General features: G+C 28.8%; 2 protein-coding genes across 2 annotated transcripts in view; one reads left to right on the top strand and one right to left on the bottom strand.

Moving 5' to 3' along the window:
* LOC109597389 (uncharacterized) overlaps positions 1–16,688 on the top strand; it is a 78,290-nt gene that overhangs the window by 23,193 nt on the left and 38,409 nt on the right. The gene's annotated exons all lie outside the window — the stretch shown is intronic.
* LOC126264958 (uncharacterized) lies at positions 2,928–4,475 on the bottom strand. Its single transcript, XM_049964818.1, has one exon. It carries the CDS (start codon positions 4,100–4,102, stop codon positions 3,452–3,454), a length of 651 nt encoding a protein of 216 aa, XP_049820775.1. The 5' UTR covers positions 4,103–4,475; the 3' UTR covers positions 2,928–3,451.

The following is a 16,688-nucleotide window of genomic DNA, read 5'->3' as shown; positions in this document are numbered from 1 at the left end:
GAATTCAGAGAAAGAATAGGGGGAAAATTCGAAGAAATATTCCATGAAAACTATAAAATATATCAGTAACTTTCTTGTTTATTTGTAGTACATAATTTTCCTACATTTCGTCATTTGAACAAATTCTGGGCCAATGATGTCTCACACTTGGAATTTCCTATATCGTGCAGATCTTAGAGATTTTAATATATTAAGATATAATAAGTCTTGATGGTGCTTATCATGTATTGTAATACCGTTTGGTTATAATTTATGATGAGCAATTTACAGTGTGTATACAAAAAGATCGGAATTACAAATTTATATTTAAGCCATTGACAAATAAAAAGGTACTTACTTAAGCCATTTGTGGAAACGGCTAATGCTACCAAAGACAATATTATTAGTTTCATTGTTGCTGTACTGGAACTACTTTGGAATCTTTTGGTTGGTTGGATATTTATACTCAGTTTTGTCAATAATTTTAGGATAATATGCAAAAAATAAATATTCACGAATTTTATTTTTAACTAGTTTGGTTTTATCTTCTATAAATAGCACCTGTGTGATTTATTTCAAATATGTTTGCTGTTGTCGTCATTTAAATTTAAATTTTAAAGATAAATGCTGTTAAGTGATATATTTTTTATTATCTGCACTATACCCTTAAGTTGTCTATTTTGTTATATAAAGGTTAGGTGCCATTTGGAAATAGAAGTTGGGGTGACTGGTGATAAATCATCATGACACCAAAGATTTTAATTAAAATCAATATTGTATATGTTGTATACAAGGTGGACCACCAAAAACGTACTGCGAGGCAATATAGAATAATAATAATAATAATTAATTCATTATATCAATATTTAAAAAAAATGATTTGTTTAAACTTTGAGATAAAAGTTTTTATTTTCACTTTTACCTATGATATACCATCTAAATTATCTCATTATTTTTCTCACAACTTCTCATTAATAGTGCGCTTAACGTGAATAATTCATACATCAATGAATAATTATTTTCTCTCTGCAAAATATAATTATTAGTGTAACATTGCCTTACCTTAATTTAAGGCTAGTGCAAGTATAGACCAATGCGTTGCGACGCGTCGGCAAGTTTACCCGGGGGTTGCAGAAGGACTATCGTCTAAACACCTCAGAGATCTCTCGGCGAACCAATGCCATGGGAAATTATGCTGATAGCAGCTACTACCCCCGCATACTCATCAAATACACTAACCTATCTTAATACAAGGACGGAACAACCCTCTACCATTTACGTATTTACAAATTATCACATTTTAAATTTGATTAAGTTGAAAATTTGAAGCATAACTTGAATAATTTGATGATCGATCGACATATAAAATTTTTAACACATCTATTAAATAATTTTATTTATTATCATGTAACTAAATATGTATAAAATAAGACAACAATAATTAGGTGTTGTATTTTTTGCATGAAATAATGTTTAAGCTATTTAATTATAGTATGAGTAATCAATTTCTTATTTTTTACGAGAATGAATTTTAGGTCATTAAATGGATATAAGTTGTATTTACATTTTCATTATCACATTCCGTCTAGTTGGTTATCCTCTCTATTTTTAAAATAAATACATAAAGTTAAGTTTTAACTCACAACACCTTTTTAAAAATATTCTATATTCTAAATGTGTGAGTCTCATAAATAATTATTTCTGTCCCTTTTATTAAGTATGTCAATTATAATGATTATACATCAAGTCAACAGAATTCATTACTATAATTAAAGATAGGTACATTACATAGAAGGTAATATATTATTAATGCATCATTATGATTGTATGTGATTATAACAATCCTGAAATATAATTATTTCAGCTTGAGTAATAAAAAATGAAAATTACATATATATTTTTTGTAGAAATGTAATGATACAGTGATAGTTATTATTAAAGCAACTTTATGTTATATATTACATTCAAAACAATATTTTTTAAACGAAATGAATTAATCTGGACATAAAACTTAATGATTAAAGGAATTTATTTTACTTATTATAAGATCAGTGTATGATCGTAATTGTTCTGTAGCCTCTAAAAATGGAAATGAAACATCGATAATGTCATTTACGAGACCTATTTTGTTCTTGTTGGATATAGTGGACATTATTATATGATTTTAGACTGCTTTTAAAGAGATTAACAACAAATTTACAATGTTTGATGACCATTTTCAGAGCTTCACTATAGTCTAAACTAACATAGAGCACTTTAATATTTTACAGTATATATCCATTTATATGCCAATTGTCGATACATTTTTTAATCTTTTGATTAACTGCAGTATAACTTTAGTTGGGAGAACAGTTTACGAAACTCCAAACATTGATTTAATGTTCAATTAAATGTGATAAGTTACAGATATAATTGGCGACCAACATTTGTCCTTTTTCAAAAAAGTTAAGAATAAGTATTTCAATAAAATATTTTATGATAAGGACTCATTCAGAATTTGTTTGGGTACATTATCTTCATCTTGGAAAAGGTTTTAAACGTTGCAATGTTTGAATCATAATCATTGATCTTTTAAGGAACAAAATATTATTCAGTTTTTCTTCAGTGATAATTATTCTCATAATTTTCAACAGCAACTATACTTAAATGACATATTTTAAAGTGATTCATTAAATGTGAAATATTTCTGGATCGTCAAAAAAATAATTCTTGGTATCTTTGTCTTTTATATTTTTTAAATATTTTTTGTTATAGTACATAAAAATTTGACATTTTATTTTTAGCAAACCTTGTATACATAAAAGGTGGTTCCCAAAAATTTCTAATTGTCCGGAAATTATATATACAAAGGTTAGTCAAAAAAGGAACTTAAACAATTATCAGTTATATAATCAAGAAAACATGTTTGTTCTATTATATAATATAAGTATCTATATTTATTTTATAACTTAAATAACTGATTTTTGTGTTTCTGAGCAGTGGTGTCCATATTTTATCAAGATATCATTCCTGAAAAGGTCTGCCCTCAAGGATCCGCTGAAAATGTCTAATTGCAGCGAATATTGCGAAGAATCCCTGTCATACATAGAGTACCCTTGCTCAGTGTCGGAGAGCTTCCGCAAAAAGAAACCAATGGGAGTCCATGTGTCGTCCTCACTCTGCTGGTCCAGGGCTGCGCCTATGACGGTGTTGGTTGGTAGGTGAGGAAAGCAGACGTCGATACAGCGGCTATGCTGCTCTTGTATCAGTCGGAAGCTTGGTCGGCTTCGCAGATCCAACTCAACTGCGACTTCCTCGTGAGTCCCTTGAGCAGCTGCGACTGGTAGGTGCCGCTCTAGTTTCCCTGAAGACTAGCGACTGGGTTCTTGAAAGTGCACGGTTTCCTGCACGTACGGGCTTCCCCGCCGAACCTCTTATGGTACCAACAGAGGCCAGTGACGGGGTCTGGTCCTGGCGTGGCAGAACGTCCGGGCTACTGCCGGGGCCTCCGTGACTGTGACCGGCTGGGGCGAGAGGCTGCGAAATCGTTAAGGCGCGTCGTGTTCTGCCTGACGATGACAGTAAGCTTCTCTATGGAGCGCTGTAGAGCGTAGAGCTGGGCAGTGATGGTGTGATGCGCTGCTGCCGTGGTTGTCAAGGTGGTCTCGCAGACGGCTGATCCAGTGGTGTGCAGTTCGTCTGCGATCTCGGCGAGCTCGTCCAGCGTCAGCTTTTTAAGATGCAGCAGCACGTGTCGCGTTTGCATCGGCAGCAGATCTTGCCATCTAACGCGCAGAACCTGGTCTCCGACGCGGTTGCCGGCGAGGCTGCGCATTTCGCGCAACAGCTGTGACGGCTTCTTGTCACCAAGCTCGACACTCGTAAAGAGCTTGTGCAGAAAGCGCGCCTGAACAGCCTCCTTGAAAGCCTCGTACTTTCCGGACTCGGGTGGTGCACGAATCAAGTCCGACACTTCTTGCATGCTTTCAACGTCTAGAGCGATCAGCACAGCGCTATAGCGCAAATTGTCAGAAGTGACGCGGTGCACTTGAAACTGAGCCTCCGCATGGATGAACCAAAGGTCCGGGTTAGTGCGCCAAAATGTCGGCAACTTGCACAGAGCGACGGCGTCCAGGTCGGCCATGTTGGATTCGGAACAACGAACAAAGCTAACAAAGAAGTCAGCGAATAAACGGCACACAAGATGGCTTCGCGCGGCAATTCACAAGCACTGTTGTAGCGTCACTAACACGTTTGATGCGAACCGCAGCTTTGAATCGTTGGAGTCACCACTTTATTTCTTTGTACTGCTCCCAGAGCTAAGTAAAAGGGGAAGGGCGAATTGGCAAATAAATCGCTAAGTAAATTTCAACTCTTCATTGAGCCTAATATAACTATTTACAAAGAAATTTAAGGAAACGTGAGTGCGAGGCATGACACGTCCGCTCTCGTCGGGTGCTCGAACCAGAGAGAGAGAAGCGTGGCTTCACGAGCAGATGGCGCGTGATGCGTCGGGACTCACGCCATCTGCCGTTGCGCCACGAAGAGAGGCTTTTGGCGCCACAGTACAATTATTACATATATAATTTTTGTTCTTTTATTATTTTTAATGTTTGATTAACTTTTATATTAATTAATTTGCTTCATTTTTTGTTGTTTCTTTTTTCCAAGTTACTTCGATTAATGAGGTAAAGCATCCTCGGAACTCTTCTGTTTGGTTTATTATTAGAAAAGGTGCTAAAATATTGAAGTACAGTTTTATTCCTTTTAGTTATAGTTTTATAATCATATTATATTAATATCTGGAAGTTTAAAACAAAATATAACTTAACACTAAATAAATTTATTTTGGTAAATTATGTTGGTACTTCCCGCAGGCGCATTACCATCAAAAACTCTTACAACATTGCCGCATCTAATATTTTATTACTTTTTGAGATATTTTGTGGTTGTTTTTTATATTCTAATATGTGCAGAAAATGTACATTACAAATAAATAAAACATTCTAATTAATTAAAAATATATTGTTCCCTGTGACAAACTAAAAACGAATTAAAGAAATTTCAACTACTTTTTACTTATTTCGCCAAACAAATTCGTGTAGATGCGAAATAAATAGAGCTTCGGATGTTCTAAACTGGCGCTTTTTGCCCTCATTCACATGTTTTCTATACTCTATATATCATCGAGATTTGCATCCCACTTGAGATAATCCACCCTTTAGAAATAATTTTTTAGAATCAAGACTACTTATTTTTTGGCATAAAAATCGAAAAATTGAGCTATGGACAACTTTTTTTTAAATAATATTAAATAAAGAGTATGTTTTGATAGAGTAAAAAAATTAATATATCTTAGAGAAAAATTAATTTTAAACTTGAAAATGTGCCGATTTTTGTTTGAAATTTTTTTGAACATTTTTTTATACTATATTTTAAGTTCATCAAAAGTAACACATTTTCAAAAGAAAATTAATATGTAACATAATTTTTCAATATTTTAAGAATTTTTGAAAATTTAACAATTTTTATTAAATTGAGGTTTCACGTTTTACATAATATAAAATCAAAAAATTAAATATTTATATCATATATTTTTTTTAATATTCTATTTTTAGGTGTGATGAAAAACTTATCTTAATTAATTGAAAAAAATAAAAAAATTATTAGAGAAAAATTAATTTTAAACTTCAATAAAAAATACTGATTGTTTACGTTTTTTATCAAAAATTGTTATTACATAAATATTGGAAAATTATTGTTAAAATATTTACAAATTTGGAACAAAACTAAAAAGTTTTAAATAAGTTAATTCAAAGAAAAAACCTTAAAAATCAGTATTTTTCAAATTTAAAATTATTTCTTCTAAAGATTTCATTTCATGAAAAATAAAAACGTTATTGACAATTTTTTTTTGAAAATATTCAATTTTTGATGAACTTTCCGAAAAAAAAATAGGTTAGGTTAGGTTAGGTTTCCATATCTTTTTTTTTAATTAATCTTAGATATCTAATTTATTATTATTCATTATTTAAAACCGCAAAAATTAGCATTTTTTCAAATTTAAAATTAATTTTTCTTCAAGAAATCTTAATTTCTTTATTTGATTGAAACATATTCTTTAATACGCCAAAAAGTAGAATATTTTGAAAAAACGTATGAAAAAATACCCAAAAATGAGTGGATCCTTAAAATAACAATTTCGTTTCAATTATTAAATATTATTCATGGCCGATATTATAATTAAAATAAAACTGTAAATATCTAAAAATACTAAACTAAAGATATAGCACAATCTGAAATAGTTGAAATAAAATTAATAATATAATATACAAATAAATTAATTTTTTACTTAACAACAAAATTAATATAAATAAACACAAAAATTACCTATAAATCAATGAATAATCAGACTAACCCAAATTAAAAAATACGGAAATAAATTAAAGATAAATATAATTCTACCCAAAATAAATGGATATACGTTTTGACAGTCATATATAAGCAGAAATTTCACACCATTAATATGGTACCAAAATGTAATTTTGTCTTTCAAATATCTAAATTGAATATATATTTTTGAAAGACGGGGAAGACATATACAGGGTGAAACAGCCAAGTGGTATAGAATAAATTCATTATTTTATTTACTGAACAAATTAACATTGTTAATTTTAGATTAAAAAATAAAATCCTGCAATGAAAAAATATCATCGATATATCGAGTGTTTCACATTTTTAGTGCTTGTGATAGATCATTTAGTACTCTTTCGTTATTTAAATAAATTAGTTTTCAAATTTATTTCAATAGTTAACAAAAAAATCAATAAATTTAATACATTAATTATGATTTCATTTTAAATTTAATAAGAATAATTATGATTTTATTTTTAATATAGTTATTATAGGAAATTATTATTGTAAATAAATTATTTATAGCTGCTATCGTTAGAAATAATAATATCTCGTTATAAACATTGATTATAAAATTCTCCTTTTACGTATAGAATATATAAACTAAAAGATCAAGTAAGAAATTTAAATTATAAAAACTTTAGACGACAGCTTAATGGTAATCCGAATAAATTATGGGCTTACATTATAAATATGAATATTATAAAATATCCTTGGCGTATCAACTACTGTTGTTAAATTAATTAATTTTGATAAATTGCAATAAGCAATTCTCATGTGGAAAAGTCCTTATACTACACTATCTATGGGTTCGTGCATGGGTATTCTTCAGATATAATCGGCATTTGAATAAGCACAAAATGGAAACATTTAAAACTTGACATTAGTTTGTCTGTCTGACATCTCCATTAACGTCAACCTCATAATTTTTCATATTTGATTTATGGAAGTAGCCCATATTTATCACGGTTTCTTATTTTACTATTTCCTTCCTATCTAAAACCCCTTATCACTGAATGTTTTTCATTCCATTTGGTTATAAAAAATTAAACATTTGTTATTATTAATAATTGTTGAAACGGAAATTATAATTGGAACATTGAATTACCATAATACATGCATGGAAACATCAAACAAATATTCTATATTTGATTTTCAGACTTAATCAATATTAAATGAAATAAATGTTTGCCGCAAATCATGTTTTGTTTCATGTAGAAACAGAATAAATAATGGAATTGATCTTTCTTTAATTAAATCAAAATGTAGTTTGTTGTCATCATTCTCTACAATTGTGTTAAAAATATTTTTATACTGAAAACATGCAAATATGAATATTTAAAGAGAAAATTAACCCAAACGATTTTATTTGAAATATTATTTAATAGCACCATTTTAATAAAAATTATTTGTTGGCATTTAATTCATAACATAACATTTTATGCAAATAATTTTTAATTTTTATTGTAGTAATTTCAATTTGTTTATTATACATTAATATTTATATAAAAAATACAAATACACATATATGTATAAAATAAACTACGTAAATACTGTTTTATTTATCTTTGACATTAAATTTAAAGTCAGTAGGTATTTATAAGATATTCCCATGTCGAATAAATTGATTCAAGTCAAAGAACATCGTTCAAAACCCTTGTTAAATTTAATATAGATACCGCCCGATCAAAGTTGTATAAACTGTGACAAAATCCGGTTGTGCGAAGCATGAACAAATGTCAGAATCCCCAGAGGTAAAGTCTAAACAGAGATTTAGCTAGTTTGTCATTCACAGATAATCATGGAGAAGTGAGAGCTACAAGTATAACGAAATCCCTTTATCGTGACCAAACTTGACTTTGTGCACTCGGAACCCTAAATATTTTAATTTGGGAGTTTGATTCCTTTGTGTCTCTTCGAACTCTGAGTGTAATGGTAATTGGTTTGCAATATTGTGTTTTGGATTTAATATTAATTGATAAACTACATTATAAATGAAAGGTTAAATCTATTCCAGATACTCCCATAATATTCGAATTAGTTTTTATTGATTGTATAACTCATGTTTTATTGTATTAAACAGTAATTATTACACTAATGAAATATCAATAAGACCTAAAAGCTAAGATTAAGCGTAGAGTGTTAACGTAAAAATTATAGTACAATTAATTTAGCTCGCTTAATTTATGAATCTATAAATTACTTCCAATATTAAATTTCTGTATTAAATGAATTCTGAATGTCACACTTGCGAAAGCCTAATAAATTCAAAATCAATTCAATTATACGGATAATTTAATTTGCCGCAATAATTTTCCTGTAAATAATTTGATATGCGCCAATTCCGATGTGTTGAGTAATAAGTACTACATTGTCAACAATGATTTAAATCAATTAATATATGTATTTATTTTAATTGAATTAATTATTTATTCAAATAATATACTTATATTTTATTAATTTAATAATTAATTGATTATTTTAATTATAAAAACAGATTTATCTTGCAGAAATTATTCGAGTCTTAAATTTTAAGTCTAATTAATTACATATTTCGGTTGGGTTTCTAGTTCGTTTCCCAATTCGATACATTTAAACGTTATCATCAGAAGGAAAATAAGATAGTAACGCTTAATTGTAATTGTGTGCACTGGTTATAAATTGTAACGATATATCTTTTGGTTGGTTAAGCTGGGACAAAGATGCGGCGTTGAATGCGGTGACGCGATTCGCAAATCTTACCTTCCCCCACGAAATTAATGACGACTGCATGGGAGACTCTCCCAATGAACTTCTGCTGAAAGTCTCTTTTGTATGAGGGGCGATCCTGGGTCTCAAAGTAGCGAACCATTTGTAGATATTTACAGATTAGGCAAATGGAATGTTAAAAGCTGTAGGGCCGGAAGCGTGTGATAGTGGGTATATTTACTCTTATAGACCTTAAAGACTTTTTTCATTGAATGACGTAAGTGATAAATCATTACATTAGTCGTGCTTTTATTATTAAGGTGCGATACTCAAGTATGGTATCGGTATTTCCCTCACCAGGTATTTGTTTATTGTCGTCAATAGAGTCAAGATTTATTCATTTATTGATTTGATTTTTCTTGTGAATTCGTCTATGTTTCCTTTTAGTTAAATTATATTAAGATAGTACAAACAAATGTAACGATAACCGAAAACTGTTGTAATTCTAATCTAAGATTCTAATAATAGACAACTTTCATCATGGTGTGTCAATATGAACATAGAACATGTTTCTGTTAGGAAAACTTTAATAACCATTTAAAATAAATGCTTGGACTGCAACATTAGGGAATAAACTACTAAGTTATACTTTTCTTCCTGATAATTTGATTGGAAAAGTGTATTTTCAATTTCTAAAGACACGACGATTTCCTTGAAAATATTCCAGCAAATCAATCCCGTGGGACCGATACTTCTATTAATTGGTTTCCAAGGGTATCAGACCTTAATTCATTAGATTTCACAGTGTAAGGCCAAATTGAAAATACATTTCATAAAATTATTAAAGAACAAGAACAAGAAAAGTCTATATTTCAGAAACAAAATTATTCAAATGTTCTTCATTATTGGATGTGTTCTAACTGTTCCCAAAGTTGACCACCTCTTACTGAACTCACAGGAGTTGAAGTGGTATTGCTGAACAGTGTAGTCTGAAGGACATGAATGAGGTGCAAAATACTCAGGGTAAATTCGAATTAGAAGCGAAACAAAACCTTCAACTTAGTAAACTAGCTCTTGGAAATTGTCTTGTGACTGTTTCTGCAATTGCCAACCAGTGGTTTACAGAAGAAAAAAGGGTTCTTACTATGTGAAGTGTTTTCTTACCGTATGCTCTTATTTTTACATAACAATATCAGAGTTAACTTGTATTAAGTATTTATATCTAACATTTTAAATCTTCAGAACTATCACCAACTAAACACATGTGGGATATAATGGGCAGTAAACGATCCTCTATCACAGGCTTTAACGTTCAGCATTAAGGACATCATCATCGGGCAGTACCGCTCCACAAGCCAGTGGTGGTGGGAAGCCAACGGATCAAACTGCAAGTCCAATCCTCACCCAGGAAGGTCCTTGGACCTTCCTCAGATTGGACTTGTTCTTCCGGACCCAGTTGACAGGGGGCTGGCATCATTGTCAGTCCCGTCTTCTGGGTTAGTATACCCGTATATGTAAAATATACGCCCTTTTCCCCCATATGTGTAATCACATATGTGAAACATTTGGTTATGATCTCCGGATCGGCACCCGGAGAGGGGTTTTTACATTTTCCCCTCTCTGTCCCAAAAAAAAAAACATTAAGGACATACTGAATCTTGGAACAGAATTGGTTAATTCATTTAATCAGTGAGACTTAAATTATCATTGTGCATCAAATATCAGTATCATCTGACATATGTGGTTTTATTTTTGCAATTTCAATTAAAAAAAGAAGTTCTCAAGTCTTTGGAAAGTTATATATTTATCATTAACATCTTTTTTACGTAATTTTACGTTGATAAAATAAAATTTGTGTTGTCAGTCCGTTCGTAAATTATGGCTCATTAAGTTTTATGTTGCTTCTGTGCCTTTTCTACCATTCCCACCGGAAAACGTGAATTTTAACATATTAAATAAAACTAGCCTATCGAGAATTCTGGAGGTGTAGTTCAGCAGATGCAGTAAACAATATTCTTAAAGTTTCAGGTTATCCTTTGGGACCTACTGACGAAATTGCTTTTGAGTAACCCTGGAGCTATAACAAAAACTTATATAACTCATGTTTTTCTTATGGATTGAAAGGTTAGTACAAGAAATCTTATGATGTTCACAGATATTGTATAATTTTGAATTAACATATATTGGAACACAAGTATTAGTAATATTTTTAGTCTTGATTACAGAAAAAAGTAAGTTTTGTAAATTTAATTCTCATCTTACGGAACATTTAAATGAAACAAGATTAATTAAATTAATACAAATAGTTAAAAATTAATACAATATTATAATAGTAAGTATTAATCTATTTTAAGGATAAGTGTTTATACATATATGTTTTTGTTTCGTATATAATATCACGTAATTAAGCACTTAAGATGCAGTAAAAACAAAATATCTTAATACAGATGAACGGTCATATTTTAAATAAAAAACGTAACTAAAATTAATTTTAGTTCTCTTATTCGTACATAATTATTAAACATTTTTATCAAAATATTTAATTTCTAAATTTATGCTTTTGCAATATATTGTTAGTAGGTACGAAGTTATTTATTACTATTGCTAGTAACTTGCTACTAATATCTTATTACTAATAACAGTGATATCGTAAAATACATTAAGGCAGAAGACATGTTTTCCAGAAGATGTTTTTATGGAATCGACGAGCATTCTCAATTATCCTTTTTCTTTACCCTCTTCATTTATGTTTTACGACGAGTAAGACATTCATTTGCAGTAACAGTCTGTATTTCTCTTATACAAGTTGAACCTTATGTTGACTTACACTTCAATCCTGTTTGTTGTTTAATGGGAAACACAAACATACTATTTATTGTGAAAAAATTAATATTCTTGTACTTTATAATGATAATGATAAATGTGTAATGCACAGAATTATATATATATATATATATGTATTATATATACTTCGTATTGGATAATAATGTAAATACTTAATTCATTCTCCCTCAACTAAAATCAAATAAAAATAATTATATTATTTTTTTTATTTAATTAAATAACTAATAAAGAATATTATATATTTTGTTCTTCTTAATGTAATGTAAATAGAAGAAAAAATACCTCGCATATTATATAATTTTATTTTACCCACATTTTTGTGTAAATTAAAGTATACGTGTCAATTTTCTGTAATAATTTCAGTACACACTACATTCATGCTGTTGACTATATTCTCAATCAGTATTGTATCAGTATAAACATCTTATAAACTATCATTCTAAATGTACATTTTAAAATAATTATTGATTAATTTACGTATATCTAGTTAACGTAAGTTAATGTGTACAATAAATTGAATATATTATGTAACTTTGTTACCTAAATATACATTGCGTATACATATTTCCTACTATAATATCTTTATCAAAATTTTATTAAAAAGACTGTAGTTTCAGTGCTAAACTTCAAATTCTCAGAGATATACATGGCTACCCTGACAAAATTTACTGTTATTACAGGAAGCACTCAACGTATGGTTTTCGTTTTGAAAACACTTAAGTGGATTGTCATTGCGTTCCTCATCTCTTAAAGTACCTTGATGATTTATCCAAAAAGTCATAAGGATAACTGTGTCTTGTATAATCATTCAGTAAATCTGGCTTTATGACACATATTATTCTTTTTTAATATGACAAATACAAAACGAAAACAAAACGAAAAATGTGCGTTTATTCAATATTCAATAAAAAAATACTTTTAACTGATGAAACATAATAAAATGTATTTATAATGGTATTGTCATTTATATTTTAAAATTATTTATATATATTTGAACCTGAAGTCATAAATTTACATAAATACGTATGATTTTTTGTAAGAAAAAAGTTTTAGCATCTTTATAATTAAAAACTGTATATTAGAATATTTAAAGTTCTTGTAATATTTCTTAAATTTACAAATACATAATTTCTTGCTACATAATATTAATTTATGACTTATTGATAATGAAAGTGTTATGTAAATGTAATGTCGTTTTTGTAACAGAACACTAACTAATGAACACATACTTTATTGTAATTGTTTGAAAATGAATATTGATTCATTCAACCCCATGGCTTGTAATTAGCACCCCATATAGATAAGAAAGTTTTCGTTTAATCTCTGTAATTGCCAGATTTGAAAAATATGTCCAATATCTTTGACATATCTTAATTTAATGAATTGTTTTCGATGAGTAACTTCATTTTAACAAAGTTATTAATTAATATATACGTGGTATTTTCATATTAATTGGCTCAACTGACTATTAAAATAAAGAAAATTATAACAGGTCACTTAGTTATTAAAACATATAAAATTAAATATTCATTAATTTCAAAAAGGGTTTTAACATAGTGTATTCCTACAAGGAAACTTTTTTATGACGATTCCAAATTTTAACTAGTTATAAACAGAACTAATAAATGTCAACTCTTTTCTAATTTTGAAATCAACACAAATGAGATTTTTACTAAAAGTACCCACTGATTTCCTCTCAATGTTTTTTTAAGAAAATGAATATTATTTAGCAACGTCCAGTGGTAAAAATTTAGATTTGTTAAAGTTTGGTCTTTTGATAAAATTATTATTATGAGTAATAAATAAAATAAAAATAAGTCTTTAATTGTGTTTAACTATGAGAATAGTAACTTGAGTTCTCTGTTTATCTTCAATAATTTAAATGGTGCAAAATCGCTCTCTTAGCACACATAACGAGTCTTTCAAAAAGATTAATCTTCATAATGAAATTACCTTAAATAGCCATTACATTGAAAATTGAGAGAAAAAAGTATAATTTTTAACTGTACCAGTAATTAATAATTTAATATAAAATAATGAAAAAATAAATATTAAATAAATTAGAATTTTTATTGATTTATTTTATTTGATTTTATTTTGCAAAAATTTTCGATTTCGAATTTTCTAGAATAATATTTCACCTTAATAATCCTTAATAATTATAATGGAAATTTTTATAAATCAGCTATTTTATTAAATAATTTTGTGGCCAGAATTAAGCAGTAAATATATTAATATTATTTTATTCACGTAAGTTACAATGTACTATTTATATTATAATAACACAAACTAACGAAATTCCAATTACCAGGTACTGGTTAAAATATATTACAACACTTATATTATTATACGTGAAATTAAAAGAAGAAATAAAATTCTTAATATTTGTCATGGGATTCATCTAATGGCTTAGTCAACAATAATTAAAGGGTTTCATTACGAGAGAACTAAGTCACGTAATAAATTATCCCACATTATTAGAACTTTCACAGCTGCGGCATATGGAACAATCAATACCTTTCGAATATTACCGACTTTAATGTCATCCAGGAAATATACTAAGTAACACATATATCTATTGTATTATAAATTAGCATTTTAAGAATGCAATATCTATAAAAAGTATAAAAATTATTTACAAAATTATCAGTATTATCTTTAAAATCATGGTTAATCAGCAAGTGCTAAAAGGTATATATTAGAATTTCAAACAATCTAGTTTACATTTCTTACTCTTTGTGGTTTACTTTTCTGCAAAGATAAATAGAACTAGATTGGAGAACACATTTTGTCGTCTGGTTTATTCCTTTATCTTACCGAAAGCACGAATAATAACAAGACGAGATATACTAACGGATTATTTAAATACCAAATTACAATACTCTGAATACAAATGTGTGCAATTTATTAGTAAACCTAACGAAAGCAGACAGTTAACTTTTGGAACAAATTTATCTTCAACTTAGGGAGAAATTTAATTATATTATTAATTGAATTTTATATTCACCTTAATAAATGTTACTACATCGTTAGTACTATTAACTGTTTTTTCTTTGGAATAAAATGTTTATTCCAAAATAAAAGCTAAATTCAATTACTAACACTATAACAGAACTATATACTATAACGTGTTTTCGACCAAGTTAAATATTGAAATTTCCAAAAGAAAAATCAATTTGGTTATATACAGGGCGATCAATAATATTTGACTCCCGGGTTTCACTGAAACATCATGATAGTAACTCCCGTAATATATCCAGCATAACAATAAGCATCTATTTTCTCATTAATCAATACTTTTAAGTCAAAAGTTAAACAATTTAACATTTGTAGTTGTTTTCAATATTTCAAAAAATTACGTCTTTTCACATGGGTGTGGTAAATTTAAAAGCGGCAATACATTGTTCATTATAAATCCTACGACTGTTTAAATATATACACTATTTAGCAATATTAACCTATAAGACTAAGAATAAGATTAAAGAATGAACAGAATTTCAAATTATCAGAATGAATGGCTGCAAAGTATATATTAATATATAGACCCTTGTTGAGAAATTTCTTATGGGAGGCGCTCGAAGGAATCAAAAGGGAATGATGTTTAATTTGCTTTACAAAAAGTATCACTTCTTAAAAGAAATGCAAATTTTTCAGTTTATGTTTTTTTCATTGTGCCTGACATTTTTAATAACGTGAAAAAATGAATATTAGTAAGAATGATTTATTCGAATTTGATTAATTTAAAAGTTCTTAACGTAATGTAATAAGACATATGTATAGTGATCATAATCGTACCTAATTATTTAATCATTAATCGAAGTGAAATTGTAATAAAAATTATAATTCGGTGTTACGATCGAGATAAACAAGAAGGGCTAAGAGTTTATGGTTAATTAAATCAAAAAATAGAGAAACCGGCGATATAATGATGAATAATTTCTAAAATCGATAAATAGATAATTTGAATGTCAAGTAACTATCCAACATTATCACCAACTGAAATGAAAGCCAACCTGGCAGAAATGTGACTTGCTGATATTAGTTTAAGGATTGTGAGAAGATGGTCCAAGTCCAATTTTGACTTGTTTAGGATTACAAAACAGTAGAGACGAGTGGTTTTTAGTGACGTGTCTAAATTCAATTTACAAAGAAAATGTATCTGCAGGTATGCATTAAACAATAATATATTGCCATACAAATATAAAATTGTGACGGAAAGATCAAAGTATCGGTGTTTCGATTTTGCCCGTTCCAATCTCCAGACACTCCATAGAAAACAAGGGAATCCACGTTAATAACAAAATTCTACGTATATATTGTACGTTGTTGATTTTGACAACAACAGAATGATAATTTTGTAATTATGTAATCAATTTATGTAAGAAGTTAAATACATATGACTCCCTCCTAGTTTTTAGGGATATTAAATTGATATAATCAGCATTTTTTAGATATATTCCTCTTTCTGGATAGGTACCATGTAGTTTGTTCCAGATATGTTTAAGAAATTTTCTTTGGATGAGATCCAAACATATAAAGTGTATGAATATCACCCAGATTAAGCAAGCGTATTCAATTCGACTCATCACATTAATAATAGAGAAATTAAGTAGTTCTATATCATCGAATTCTCTATAATTACGTGAATTAAAACCTGGCAATCTAACATCTTCTCGGCAAACATCTGCGAGGTGTACGAAGCTTAGAAATGAATCGAAGTCTTTAAAAGTTTCGAGTCTTCTGACACTCACGCTTTCTATAGTGTGGTTCCCAACAACAGAATG

The sequence above is a fragment of the Aethina tumida genome, chromosome 3, assembly GCF_024364675.1.
Source record: "Aethina tumida isolate Nest 87 chromosome 3, icAetTumi1.1, whole genome shotgun sequence".
Lineage (NCBI taxonomy): Eukaryota > Metazoa > Arthropoda > Insecta > Coleoptera > Nitidulidae > Aethina > Aethina tumida.
The sequence above is the reverse complement of the archived record's forward strand: the minus strand, read 5'-3'. Positions and strand labels throughout refer to the sequence as shown.

Excerpts from the sequence above, each read along its gene's own strand:
- LOC126264958 (XM_049964818.1), bottom strand. The coding sequence starts at position 4,102 with ATGGCCGACCTGGACGCCGTCGCTCTGTGCAAGTTGCCGACATTTTGG.